The 14,825-nt window shown below is 33.7% G+C and overlaps 1 protein-coding gene across 3 annotated transcripts in view; it reads right to left on the reverse strand.

Moving 5' to 3' along the window:
* Not1 (CCR4-NOT transcription complex subunit 1) overlaps window positions 1–9,811 on the reverse strand; it is a 568,860-nt gene extending 559,049 nt beyond the window's left edge. For 2 of the 3 annotated variants that reach the window (XM_090401629.1, XM_090401630.1), the window contains exons 1-2: window positions 9,313–9,811; window positions 1,249–1,356 (exon numbers count right to left, since the gene is read on the reverse strand). In XM_090401629.1, the coding sequence (XP_090257755.1) occupies window positions 1,249–1,356; window positions 9,313–9,414 (210 nt within the window). In that variant the 5' untranslated portion in view covers window positions 9,415–9,811. The remainder of the gene's footprint in view (window positions 1–1,248; window positions 1,357–9,312) is intronic. The other variant, XM_090401628.1, reaches the window with a different exon arrangement.
* Window positions 9,812–14,825: the final 5,014 nt, after the last annotated feature.

Below are 14,825 nucleotides of genomic sequence, written 5' to 3' on the forward strand. Positions count from 1 at the left end.
CCTCTCTTTTTCCTTCCCCTGATACACTCAAAAGGTCTGAATCCAAAGCATACATTTTCATCCTTTTGCCAGATACAACCATGCTCAATGCCATTCATACCATAATTATGTTTTAATATCATAGCTAACTTATACACACATTCTCACCATTATTAGTTTCCCTGACTCTGCAATAAATCTCACCCCAGTAAGTAACTTTTTCAAGATCCTGATGCTAAATTCATTCAAATATAGGCTGTCCCTTTTATACAAATCTTTTGTTGCATCAAATACACTCCACACATATTCATCTCTTCTACATGGTTCGGACACTGAATCATTTGCTATTACAGCCCTCCTTCTTGACTGGTAGTACTGTTATACCTCAGTAGCAAACCAACAATTTTTTACTCTCTCATTTTTCTTTCCCACTTCTTCCAACAGACCTTTCATATCCCCCCCCCCCTCTCTCTCTCTCTCTCATACCATATTTGTCACTACTTAAATCATTAGCTCCAACTAGAACTACCATCTCTTTCACTGTTCTTATTTGTTTTTCTATTACATTTGTCATGTGTTTAATTTTTGTCACAGGGAAGTTAGAAGTAGTGACTTCATTGGCAAGCACAAATTTTTTAGCATACTACGTTACTTCTCTTTTCTCATATTTTAATGATTTACCTTGTTATTATTATTACCAAGTTAAGTGTTTTTCTGCCTCTTCTTGTTCTGATCATTTTTTCTATCATTAAGTATCTTAAAACGTTTCTTCACTTTTAAATTCTCCAATTGATTTTCTAATAATTTCTTTTAATTAATATTTCCAATGTCAGATTATCCTCAGTTATATTACCACATCACTGCTACAATGTTTCTACTCATCAGGGCAAAAATTCTACTCACTGGCAACTATGTTAACTTATGCTTTAGACACTGTCTTGTAGCGAGTTTTTGGCACCAATTTTAAGACTGTTAAAAACTAACAATTTCTACAATTATTTACTAAATGTCCTAATACAATAAATCTACTAAAAACTACACTAATATATTAAACATACACCAATTAATCTAAGAATTCAATCAATACATTCAATAATTTTTTTAAAAAATTTATTGAATGTATTATGATATAGATGTGCTGTTATGAATATCCAGTCTTACTGGAGATTCATAGCAGCACATCTATATTATAAGAAACAAATTGGGAACATACAGAAAAACTATAATCACAGGTGGTAAAACTATTTTCTTTATTACTTATAAACTTACTTGATGGAAATCTTTTCCGCCACTTTTACCATCACCACTAAAATCCACGTGGGAAAACAAGCAGCGCAGGAGGTGCCTTTCTGCTTCTAACCCGTGCTGGGCTACAAGCTAAAAATATAACACTGGTATGAAAACAAGCTTTTTTGTTTATTTGTTTGTTAAAATAGAAAGGATAAAAATGTGCTTATTTGGTAATTTAAAAAACAATTTATACATCCAAACAAACATGTGCATCCATTAGAAGGGCAAATCTTTTTTGTTTTTCACCTATCTCTATAGCACAAGAAAATAAAACTGGATTGATTCACAATTATTTGCATATGCGAATTCACCATGAGAGAAAACATCTCAGGCTAAAGCAATTAAAAGACTACGTAAAAATCAAAAATGCAAGTTTAAACCAAGTGTGTATTTGTTGCTAACCTGTTGAGGAGGTTCCTAAACAGTTCTGAAACACTATTGAAGTGGTAAGCCTAGAAATATAAACAGGGTAAACTTATCACACAAAACTATGTCACATACAGCATTCCCACTTGGTTAAAACTTGCATTTTTGACATTTACACAAGATTTCGATTGCTTTAGCTTGGAGATGACTTTTCTAATAATGGATATGCGATAATTGAAATGTTTGTTTAACCTAAGAGAAGCTTTCGAAGGTTTCAACTTGAATTTGTTATTAGTATTATGCATGTATAAGAAGCTGAAGTCTTCATGTAGATAAACCAGCAGATGTGTTTATTAAAATTCCTGAGAAGGTGCAATGGAATTTTAATACTGTGGGAAGTCACTTATTTGTTGCTATTAACTTGCAGCTTTGTATAAGATGTTACACTGGACTTTTACAAAATAATTTTTAAAATATTAGTTCTTTAAAAATCAGGTCTATTTACAATATTTACATATAATATCGCAGAGTTACAGTTTACTTCATTGCATTATACATCCTAGTTATAACAGTATCAAATCAGTGCTTGTTACACATAACCTCTCAACCTATTAATTTATCATTGCTGTAATTTTTTGTCATTTTCATTGTCATTTTTTGCTGATGACTTGTCTGTTGATTTCTGGAAGAGAGAAGGATTTTGAAAAGACTACTGCCTCATTTTAATGGCCAACTTAATATACTACTCCCATCACAGACAGGATAGGACAGAGAATCATATCTTATCCTTGGCTGCCTACAGGATTCTTTCCTTTTGTCAACATTCATTTGATTGTTATAATAATAATAATAAATAAATATGCAGATTCTTTCAAAAAGTTTCAACTGTCTGAATATGATCCAATTTTAACTTTCTGAAACAAATACTGAATGCAGTTACTTTTGGTGTCTAAAATAGAGGATATCTGGAAGGGAACATCTTCCTTAGGAGTAACTTCATAAAGCAATATGGCAAATGTTAAAAATAACAGAGTAATACAATGGCAGCAGAAGAAAGACGTGCAAGTTCAATTCTAGTCATCATGTTGAACTTTTTACAGACTTTTTTTTTTTAAAGCAAGTTACCAAGTTGTTCTCTGGTAAGTACGTTTCTTAACCCCTAGAGGAAACTTAGATTTTATAAAACAACAAATCAGAAAAATTGACTGCTGAACCCACACAATGTTTAGCAATGCTGGTTACAATCAAAAGCACATGATGGATGGAAGTTGTCTGCCACATTCCAGTCACTTTCTCAGCATAAAAATGGTACAAATGAACTAAACTACTAGTGATGACAAAGACCTAGAGAAGTATGATAGGACCCAGATTGGGAATGGATGGATACATATATGATAATCTATGAGAACAGTAAGGCACTATTATGGGGAAATCATGCCATAGTAATTGACTCACTTTTTATAATAAAATAAAAGTTGAGCTTGATCAGGAAAATGATTAATATGCATTTCATGCATTAACCAAAATACTGTTACAATTTAAAGAGACAGACTATACAAAAGGTTATTAGAGAGAGAGAAACAATTTATTATACTGGAGCAAATGGAGGTGGATATTATGCTTATGTACAGGCATCAGAAAGAATATGGTGGAGCAGAACCAAGGAGAATGCAGGTGACCAATGACTTTAATGCTACAAGAGGTCATACAATTTGAAAAAAGATTTTATAGATGAACATCCAGTTGTTTTCTTATGATGCTAAGCTAGGAAGGGACAGTAAATGAAGCTAACACTGAGATCCTGCAGGATTTAGACTGATGTGGCAAATGATAATGAATACAGGTTCAATGTTGCAAAGCATAAGATTATAAATTTTGGAGTAAACAGATGACAAGCTAAGTATTACCTAACCTATATGCTAACCACTCGGCCAGCCTGGCTGGCCGAGTGGTTAGCGTATCAGCTCTCCAGCCAAAAGGGGACGAGTTCAAATCCCGCCGTGGGCATGGATGTTTGTGATGGTCCGTGGAAATACTAGTGGTAGTGGTCAGCAGTAGATGGCGTTGGTGTCGTTGTAGTCAGTAGGTGGAGACAGAGCTGTAGAGCAGGTGCCTTCCCTTGATGAGTCTTTGTACTCACTGGAGGTGTCAAATAATAATAATAATTAAAGAGACAACATTGCAAGAAATTAATAAAGCTACAGATCTGAAAAGGAGCACAGACAGGGAACCAAGGATCAGAGGACATACACTGAGTGTGTTAAGAACAGCATTAAGGACTGCTGAGGATGACATTGAGTAGGATAAGGAAGTTATTATCTTGTTCCTCTTTACAATGTCTTGAGACAATCACATATGAACTACTCGTGGATTGTGTGGGGAATAAAGTGATGGAAAGAATTCATAAATAGATAATCAAGATAAGCATCAAGTCAGTGGGATGTTCACTGTGAGGATGGACTAAGGATTTATGGATCTCAGAGCCTGGTACATAAAAAAATTGAAGAGATAAACATAATAGAAACAAAATACCATAGGGATTTTAGAGGAGATACAAAGGTGATATTTTTAAGTATACAGCAAGTGAGATTGTATGTGTGTGTGTGTGAGAGAGAGAACAATGGGCCAAGTCCTGGAAACTGAACAGGAACATGGTTAGTAAGGGTTTGAGGACTATACTTTTTGCTTGGTGAGTGGTGAATGGAATGGATTGTGAGTGCACAATCTGCAAAATCTAGTCAAAATGTACTATTAATTCAATTTTATATATCATTAACACATGCATAAACCAATCATTTTTCATGGAATATATATTTATATTTAATTTAAATTTAATTTTCATAAAGTCCACTCATTGTAGACTTTATGAAAAAGTCCATGAATTCCAGAATCCCATGGATGTGCTCAAATAATAATAACAATCCTTTTTTCTCAATATTAATACATATATTTTGATGAAATAAAAAAAACATCTCTTATGCATTTATATTTCCTAACAAATTACATGTATTTTTGCTTCCTACTTTTTACAAAACGTCTTTGGAATAATTTACATAAGAAAATTCATATTTTTAACCTACTCCATATGTAATGTATGATATGATGTTTAAGAATAAGAGGTATTAGAATCATTACACAACTGACTGAGCTCTCAATTCAACAAAGGAAACATGAAATGCTTGCAAGCAAAATGTGATGAATGGTGCTGTAGTTAGATGACATATTGCATTTTTGTGTTAATAAAATGACATTTGTATTTATAATTAAAGGAATCATTTCAAAAAAGATATACTAAGCAACAAAGACTAATGTAGAAAAAAATCTGTACAAGTATCAACAAACAGTCAAAATTACAATTTTCATGATTACTAGCACCATGTTCCAACAAAGATGTATATTCTTTCTCTGTGAACTTGTATATATAAGAAAAGCCTAATTAACTATGTCATTGTTGATAGTGATATCATCATACTGGTCCAGGATACAAGTGTACAGAGGATTTGAAATTGGAAGAAACCATTACTTAGTACTAAGCAGGATAAAAATCACGTTGAAATGAAGAGTATGTAAGAAAGTTTTAAAAAGAATTAAAGTTGAGCAGCTTTTAAAGGTAAATTGTAGACTTGAATATACAAACATTATTGAAAAAAAAATGAAACAAACTGAAAATAAGAACCAAACCTTGGAGTCTCAGTGACAAACTCTGAAGAAAACATTGATTGATTCAGCTACTGAGGCATGTGATAAAGTTGTGCAAACATAGAAAAATAAGAACGCCATTCTGGACACAAGTAAAAGAGTAAGAGAGCTAAGCTATGTGTAAGAGAAGCTTAGCAAAAGTCATGGGAAGACTTTCGTAAGAATACAGAAAATAAATCAGGAAGGTGGCAAAATGTTCTGGAGACAATTGAAAAAGTTGAGAAATGGAGGAAAGAGTACTGTAAAAGGTGACAAGAAAACTGAAGATGAGGATATCCTAGATGACTAGAATAATTACTTTGAAAGACTGAAATGAAACAAGCAGTAACAGAACCCTAGTAAAAAAATTTTCAAAAGGAATGCAAACCAGAATACACGTCAATACTTGAGATAAAAGAAGCTGTCAAAAACTTGAAATGTGGAAAGGCAGCTGGAGAAGAGGCATTCAACTAGAAATGCTTCAATATGAAGGTATAAAAGTTCTGCAGTGGCTACAGTGCATAATTCAGAGGGCCCTGTCAGAACTCAAATTCCAGATGATTTAAGTAGAGCTTTCATAGTTCCCCATCTATAAAAAAATTAAATTAAGCTGAATGCAAAAATTACAGGGATTTCTCAGTAGAGAAATCCCTGTAATTTTTGCATTCAGCTTAATTTATTTTCCAGTGTTCCAGGTAAGATATTTATGCAAGCATACTTGAAAAGCAGTTGAAAAAAAAATTGTGGAAAAGAAACTGGGATAACAAGCTAGATTCAGGACAAACAGAGGTTGTCAGAATCAGATTTTCACTTTATGACAAATAGTTGAGAAATCATGGGAGTATGGCAAGGATGTGTACTTAAGTTTTGTACATCTGGAAAAGGTACACAACCAGGTGCCCAAAGAAAAGCTTTTCAAAACACTACAATTATATGGAGTAAATGGAGCATTATACAGAGCAATACAGTCTATATTTAAGTTGTAAGTCAGCAGTTAGAATTGAAAGAAATACAGGAAGACTGTTTGATGTAAAATCAGGTGCAAGATAAGGATGCACATTATCTCCACTCTTATTTATCACCTATATGGATCACATTATGAAAGAAAATGGTATTAAACTTGATATTAAAATTGTAGATATCAAACTTAGTTCTTTGCTTAATGCAGATGATGATGTACTCCTAAATATATCCACTGCTAAACATATCTCTAAGATTCTCAAAATTGAATAAGAGCTGTAACAAATTTGGCATAAAAATCAGCAATAAAAAGACAGCTATGAAAATAGGTAGGAACATAGTAAACTTCAGCTGCATTCTGAATGGAGAGCTTATAGAACAACAGAATAAACAATGCTGGTATAGTGAGCAGCCAGTTGAATATATATGGAATAACAGAAATTAGCCAAAACTCTAAACTAGCAGTATACAAGCCAGTGTTAAAATCAATTTTAAGTTATGGATCTTAGAGTTGGGTTAGAAATACACACTTGATAACTTCAGCTGAATGGATGGAATGGAGAGCTTATAGAACAACAGAATAAACAAAGCTGGTATAGTGAGCAGCGAGTTGAATACATTTATATATGGAATAAGAGAAATTAGCCAAAACTCTAAACTAGCAGTATACAAGCCAGTGTTAAAATCAATTTTTAAGTTATGGATCTTAGAGTTGGGTTAGAAATACACACTTGATCAAAGATTAGAGACCACAGATAAGAGAGTTATGAGAAAAATTAGGGGAGTGAATAGATTGCATCAATGGCAGAATCATATTAAAAATGAAGACATTAGGAAGGAACTTGATTGACATTGTTTGCTATCAAGAATGTGTGAGCAGGGCTAATCTTAAGGTAGTATGGTCACTTAAACAGAATATGAGGAAAAGGAAAGAGGGAAAAAACAGGTGTTTAATGCCAAGATAATAGAAAAAGACCCAGAAGAAGAGAAAAATCTAGGTAGATTGATACATTCATAAGTTCCATAGAACAAAATGTTAGAAACATTTTGTTTTGACAAGCAATAGAGTAATGTGGAGGAAAATTTGGTGAAAGGAAATTATTAATAATGTAAACTTATTCATGTAGCTCTGTCATAGTAATTTGACCCCTTGAGGACACATATCAGGAAACTGATGATGATAAATTGAAAGTCGATGGATCTCAAAACAAAAATAACAGAGCACTCATAAAGAAAGAGTGAAGAAAAGGGAATATGTGTAGTGGAGATGCTTATGAATTACAGCATATATAAAATCACATTCATTAGATCTTTTAGTTCTTTGTTGCTACAAGGATATCATCAGGAAGCAACAGGTTGAAAATATTCAAATGATTTATGAACATAGCACATGTTTTTTTACTTGTGTGTCTGTCACAGCTGAGTAAACAGGAAAACATTATTAGAGTTCAAAGGAAAAAATTGTTTGTATTCTGTAATTCAAATACTGGGCTATGTATATCATTAATAACTATGAACAAGTATATCATGATACTCCTAACTCCATGAGGTCTTGGGGTGATAATAATAATATACTCTGAGCTCGACATATAGTTGAAAAATCATGGGAGTATGGCAAAGATCTGTACTTAAGTGATTTGGAAGATGTCAGAGTTTCATAAGTTTCAAGGAACAATCAATCAAATTTAAATCTATTGGGATACAAAATCATGATTTGATTCAAAAGAACTCTGTCTAGTGATCAGTGACATGATAAGCAAAATTAGACCTTTCAATGAATTTTATGTAGTCCTAATGCTTCAATTAATTTTATGTAGTCCTGATGTTAATCTAAGCAGAACAGCCAGGTCTGTCTGAAATAAAAGTCGACAAGAACACAACTTGATAACCACTAAGCAAAGATGGAGGTGGTAATTTATCCTTGGTGGGTGGTAGATAAAAAATCAGTTTCCAAAATGGTCTGAAAATAGTGCATCAATTAAAATATTAAAAACCCCGATAATTGTTATGATATTCCTTTAAGGTATAGTATGGCAACTCTTTGGCAAATTAATATGGCATACATATGATATTAATTAATAACTTTCTGAATAGTGGCATCATTACATCACTTAAATTTAGAAATAATTCTAGATTTAAGTGATGATCTTTGATTCAAAAGACAATATACATAAAGATTACTGAACTTGAAGCAAGCTAAACAATTACACCAATACTGCCTTTGACATAAGAGCAGACCACTAATACAGTATGGGTATCCAAATTAACATGAGAGAATGAAAAGCATTATAAAACCATCATTATCAAAAGCTGCATGAACTATAAAAGTACCAAAAAAATCCACAAAAATAACAAGTTGCTTATTGTGTTTCACAGTTAATGTTTAACATAAGAAATATAACAATTTAAAAACTAAAAAAAAAAAAAAAAAATTAAGTGTACAAACTGTACTGCAGGATTAAGCCTTATAAAATGGGAAAGAAGTTAGAAAGTGCATGTCATTCTGCTTACTGAAGGTGCAATGAAATGAGTTTCTTTCCAAAAAAAAAGTGAACTGTCCCACGTTTGGTGAGCCATCTGGTCACCTTAGTGTATGTATGTCAAATGACAGTAGCGATGGGATTGAGTTATTTTTGAGTCCCTACAATAAGACGTGATAATGAGAGGTTTGTTGCAATAATAGTAATTGATTATTCAGAAAGTTCCATCAAACAACTTCGCTTTTATTTATATATATAATATTTTCCTTAAAAGCTGTTTCTGATACCAATATCACAAACTTACTAGAAAATAGTATGTATCATATTGTGAATTCATCCTTGTCGGGATCTTTCTTCATAATTTAATTCGGGATCATAATTTAATTTTCATATATGTTGTCCCAAGTCCATACCAAGTATTGTTGTTGATTTGGACTTGCAGCAAGACCGACTACTATCCAGTGTGTAGATGTGTGGGATGGGGTGGGGAATTGCTAACGTTATCAGAGTTGCAAAGATAATTTCTGATTTGATGTTAGATATACTGAAATATACTTACACGGCTTATTTCCTGTATACTGGACTTGAAATTCTTCTTCGTGAGATTAGCCACGGAATAACTAATTTGAGACAAAGCAAAAGATAACGAGTCTAGGTTCATAGTTCCATGAATACCACTCTGAAAGCTTCAAAGCTGTTTGAAGCTTTCTTACGTGTATGCGACAAAGTGTGAAATTCACTGTCTGTACCGAAAATCCCGACAAAAAGTCGACTACCAAAGTACAACATGGGTACGCTGTCGCTTAACCTTACTTCAGCAATGGCGTCGGCACGTAATAATCGGTATTACGATACTTCAACCTCGTTAACAGAAACGTTTGATACCTTCATAGTCATCCACATGACCAAAATGAATCAATGAATCACAAAATGAAATCAGAATAATTAAAAATCGCAATAGTTAGGGCTCAAGAGAAGAAAGAGTATATTTATTTATGTAAAGACAGTAATGAACCACCTACGAGAACCTTACACTTCATGCATTTACTCAGTTTTTCATTTGTACGGTTTGTTTTCCTACAAAAAAAAAAAAAATTCCAATCCCTAGCTTTCACAACATACTACAAAGACCAGAAAAAGAGATTTACTGATATGCCTAAACATCCTGGTAAGACTGAATATACACGACGCATTCTCACGCTATTAGTGCAGCGCTGTGATAACAGAAAAATTTTATTATCATCAGTAGACCTCCAGGAAGTCAAAATCGAGGGATTTTTTTTTTTTTTAGTAGTGAACTAATATTCACTGAGCAGCTTAGCATGAAATAATAAATAGTGATTGTAAAAAATAGCTAATTTCACGGTCACATTTGCGCATCTTATTCGAATATTATCATAAGATACATAAATCAACAGTGTCTGACCAACAGTTCAGTCATCCCTCATACTGAATCAGCTATGCCAATATATTTGCCGCATTTATTAAAATTATTGAAAGTTTTTTCACTTGGATAAAGGATTAAAGGGAGGAGATTGTTATATGTGTGATTTCACAGTAATATACAAAAGATTAAAAGCAACCAACTATTTTCACCACAGATTGCTTGCGGCTTCTTCGGTGTAAAACATGTATAAATGTATGGTACAACAGTTCTTGATATCTTTGCTTGCTAATTTATATTTTGCATTTGCCAACCATACTTATATACCAGAACCTATAACTATAAATAAAGGAGTAAGACAAGGTTGTGGCTTATTCCAATCCCATTCAACATTTATATATAAACAGAATCCTAAAAGAATGGGAAACACCTGTCAAAGATGGAGTTAAATTAACAAATAATATACAGCTAAATACAATATTTTATGCAGATGATCAAGTGCTAATTTCAAATTCAGAAGATAAACTCCAAATTGCAACTAAGCATCTAAATGAAATAGCAAAAAAAAAAAAATAATAATTTAATTAAAATCTCTGAAATAAAAACAAAAGCTATGGGAATGGGGAATGTGCGGAAACACCATTCAAAAAGTCAAAATTATGCTTAACAATAAAATAATAGAACAAGTTTCAGAATTCAAATACTTGGGAAATATAATCTCACAATCCAATACTGATTCACAATTAGAAGCGAGACTACAAATTTACCATAGAATGAATGGCATAATTAAAAGAAATTTTGGAAAACAAATGACTAAAGAAACTCAATTAGCATTACATAACATGGCCTCTAAACCATCTCTCAAATTTGGAAGTGAAACTTGGATTCTGAAACAAAGAAACAAACAAAGTCTAGAAGCAGCACAGATGAAATTTCTAAAACCTCTCCTGGGACTCAATAGGTTAGATAAAAAGAAGAAAAACACAGAAAGAAAAAAACGATTAGATACAAAAAAACACAAGAAATAGAAGAATATCAGCAAAATTGGCTACACCACATGGAAAGGATGAATAACAATAGGATCCCCAAATTAGCATATAAACCTACAGGAAGAAGAGACCACGAACATCCAAGATTAAGGTGCAAAGCTCAACTTCATCAGCAGAGCAGGAATAGGACATAAAATGCCTATACCTGAATTGCTCACACGACAACGAAAGGATTAAAGAAGAATATAATTTATCGTCCAATATAATATTAAAATTATATAGGTATATAATATCTACACTACTCTATCAAAATTTTTAGGACACGTGCAGATATTATTATTATTATTATTATTATTATTATTATTATTATTATTATTATTATTATTATTATTATTATTACGTGACAGCTCCAAGGAGTCCAAGTACTCAATGCGGGAGAGCACTCCACTCTACACAACCTGCTTTGCTAGTTAATCTTCCATCAACCACAATGGCACTACTCACTATCTCTTTATTGACAGAAATTAACATCACATTTTACTACACTAACTGCTTTATTTGGGCTTCATTGCTCAGTCAGTATAGATAAAGCCGTTTGGTTGGAATTAACTGGATCGAATCCCATCTGGGACACAAAGAAAATTCATTAGGGTTTTCAACGAAAGGTGAGTCAGCTGGTCTCATACTGGTTTGCATTTATTTTTCGCCCAGAAACTTGGGTTTTACATCTCGCAAACCGGCCACATGAACACACATATCTACAAACATCAATACTCATTGATAGGTAAGGAAGGCATTGGAAGACTCAGTATTCTCCCTACCTAGTAACGTAATATCGCTACCCAACCGACCATTCAGTGGAGGACAAAAGGAGCAGAAAGTATAACAGTTTGTTAGGTATAAGATGTACTTTGGGCAGAAGAGTTGAATAATGTCTACTGTACTGGGGGGGGGGGGGGACTTTGTTCTGTAGTAGAAACGGAGAGGATAGGTAATAAAATCAAGCTCTGCTTTTCTGCAAGACACTTTGCATAGTTGTGAAGTCAGAAACTTACTGAAAGCTGTGTCCTTTACCACAGTAATGTAAAGGACATTGAGATGTATGGATAAAGAGGTGGGTATCATTGCATAAGACGTTGTTCAAGCCACATCTGAATTTCTCTCTTCATATTTGGTCACCTAAATCAGTGATTCCCAATCGGTGTGCGACGATCGAGTGGGAAGTGTGCCGAGAGAGATATGTGACGAATAGAACAATTCTTCAGTGTGCTGCGCAAATGTTTTAATTTGATTAGCGTGCTGTGACTAAAAAAAGTTTGGAAGCACTGGCCTGGATGATATAAGCTGAGAGTGAAGCAATATGCTTTGCAAAACTTGGCAGAAAGTAGGAGAAGTGATATGAATGTGACACATGTTTGTAAATTGATCAAACAGGTCAGGAGAGAAGAGATGGCATTTATCAAATTTATCAGACCGATAAGTGATCAGAGAATGTGAGGTTATCGCATAAGCCATGTGAATGAAGGAGAAACATTTTTTTTTTCAAAAACTCAACGGCTCACATGGGGAATGAAATGCATTGCTAAAATGGACAGTGAGTGCACCAATGATAAATATATTCAGGATGAGGCGCGATATGTACTCGTATGGTGATTTATAACGAGTTTAGCCACCTGCAATAAGCTTTCGAAATAATACTAATAAGATCTCTATTTAATCTTCGCTAATCTCAGAAAAAAAAGAAGAAGAAGAAGAAGAAAGAAAGAAAATAAAAAAAAAAAAGAAAAACCACAATAAACTACTAACCAAAAAACTAGACAAAACACTAAATTTGCAAGGTATAAATAGAACTTTTCAACAAACTAAAGAGGACCTCTCCTCTTTAAAAGAAGATCTTATTGCAAAAATGTGATACTTTATGTCTACAGGAGACACACAAAAGACCTCAACAAGCCAGACCTAAAATAACCTTTACTTTTGAAATGTCTCAGTACTTGACACAAATGAAATTTGCTGTTATTATATGCGACTTTAACAGGCATAGCACACAGTGGGGTTATAGTGAAACAGATGAGGGTGGAGAGTTAATTGAACAGTGGGCTGAAAGTAATCAAATGAATCTTATACACGATCCTAAACAGCCATCATTATTTAACAGCGGAAGATGGAAAAGAGGTTATAACCTTGGATTTGTTAGTAATAGAATAGCTAATCTGTGCACTGAACAGATACTTTCACCAATCCCAAGTTCAAACATAGACCATTAATGCTGCAAGTTTTCCCACCAGTCGGCCTTAAGGAGATCCCACTTAGAAAATGCTTTAATTTAAAAAAAAAAATAACTGGGAACAGTTCTCAAGAGAATTAGACATAAACCTGACCAACATTTCACCCAGACCAGAAAATTATGGAAAATTCATCAACGCTATTAGACGGTCTGCTAGGCATATCCCAAGAGGTTGTAGAACATGTTACATTTCAAGTTTTATAGAGCACAACGTGGAAATATATGAAAGATATTGTGACCTATATGATAAAGATCCATTTTCATCAGGAACAATTGATGCAGGAGAGGAACTTATAGCAGCACTGTCTGAAAAAAAAAGTCAACAATGGGCAGAGAAAATTAAAAATTTAGATATGAAGCTCAGTAGCAGGAAAGCCTGGCTCTTACTCAAAAAATTATCTGGTGACCCCACAACAGCAGCAACCGAATTTAATATAAATGCAAACCAAAGTGCAACTCAGCTATCTCTGAATGGTATACCAAGTACCGAAGGAAAAATACCTAAAGATTATATTAAAAAAGTTAGGGATTCAGAAAATAATCTCTTCGAAGCACCATTTACTAAAGAGGAACTATAAAATGCCCTAAAGCCTTAAAACCAGGAAAAGCTGCCGATTTTAGATGATATCAGAAACGAGATACTAAGGAATCTGAGGGGGGAAAGGCAAAACAGAGTGGTTGTTAGAATTTTTCAACTTTTGTTGGAAATTTGCTAAAATATCCAGCATATGGAAGCAAACGAAAGTAATACCTATACTGAAACCGGGTAAACCTGTTGAGGATCCAAAGAGCTACATGCCTATAGCTCTCCTATTCGCAATACTGAAGCTGTATGAGAGGTTAATCTTGAACAAACTAAGTCCAGAAATAGAGAAAGTGCTGATAAAAGAACAGGCAGGATTTAGACCAGGAATATCATGCACTGGACAAGTGTTTAACTTAACACAGTTTATTGAGGACGGCTTTGAAAGGAGGTTAGCAACAGGAGCTGTATTTATAGATTTGAGAGCAGCAGCATATGACCCACTAAATCTTAGAAACCTTATAGTCAGAATGCACATGACAAACAGCTATTGGTTAGTGGAGATATTTAGGTTGCTGTTGCTCAGCAGAAGATTCTTTGTTGATTTTCAAGGAAAAGTGAGCAGATGGCGTATCCAGAAAAATTGTCAACCTCAGGGAAGTGTGCTATCTCCCCTCCTCTTCAATATATATACTAATGACCAACCAATAAACCCACGGTCAAGAACCTTCTTATATGCAAATCACTGGGCAAAGCTTATCAAGCAAAATCCTTCGATGACATTAAGAAGCACTTCACACAAGAGCTAGAAACTCTTACAGTTTACTGTAATGAAACCAACTGAAACCAAATCCCAGTAAAACCCAAATGTGTCTACATCTCAACAGTA

The sequence above is a fragment of the Typopeltis vanoorti genome, chromosome 12 (genome assembly GCF_054136105.1).
Source record: "Typopeltis vanoorti isolate ZY-2024b chromosome 12, IOZ_Tvanoo_1.0, whole genome shotgun sequence".
NCBI lineage: Eukaryota > Metazoa > Arthropoda > Arachnida > Uropygi > Thelyphonidae > Typopeltis > Typopeltis vanoorti.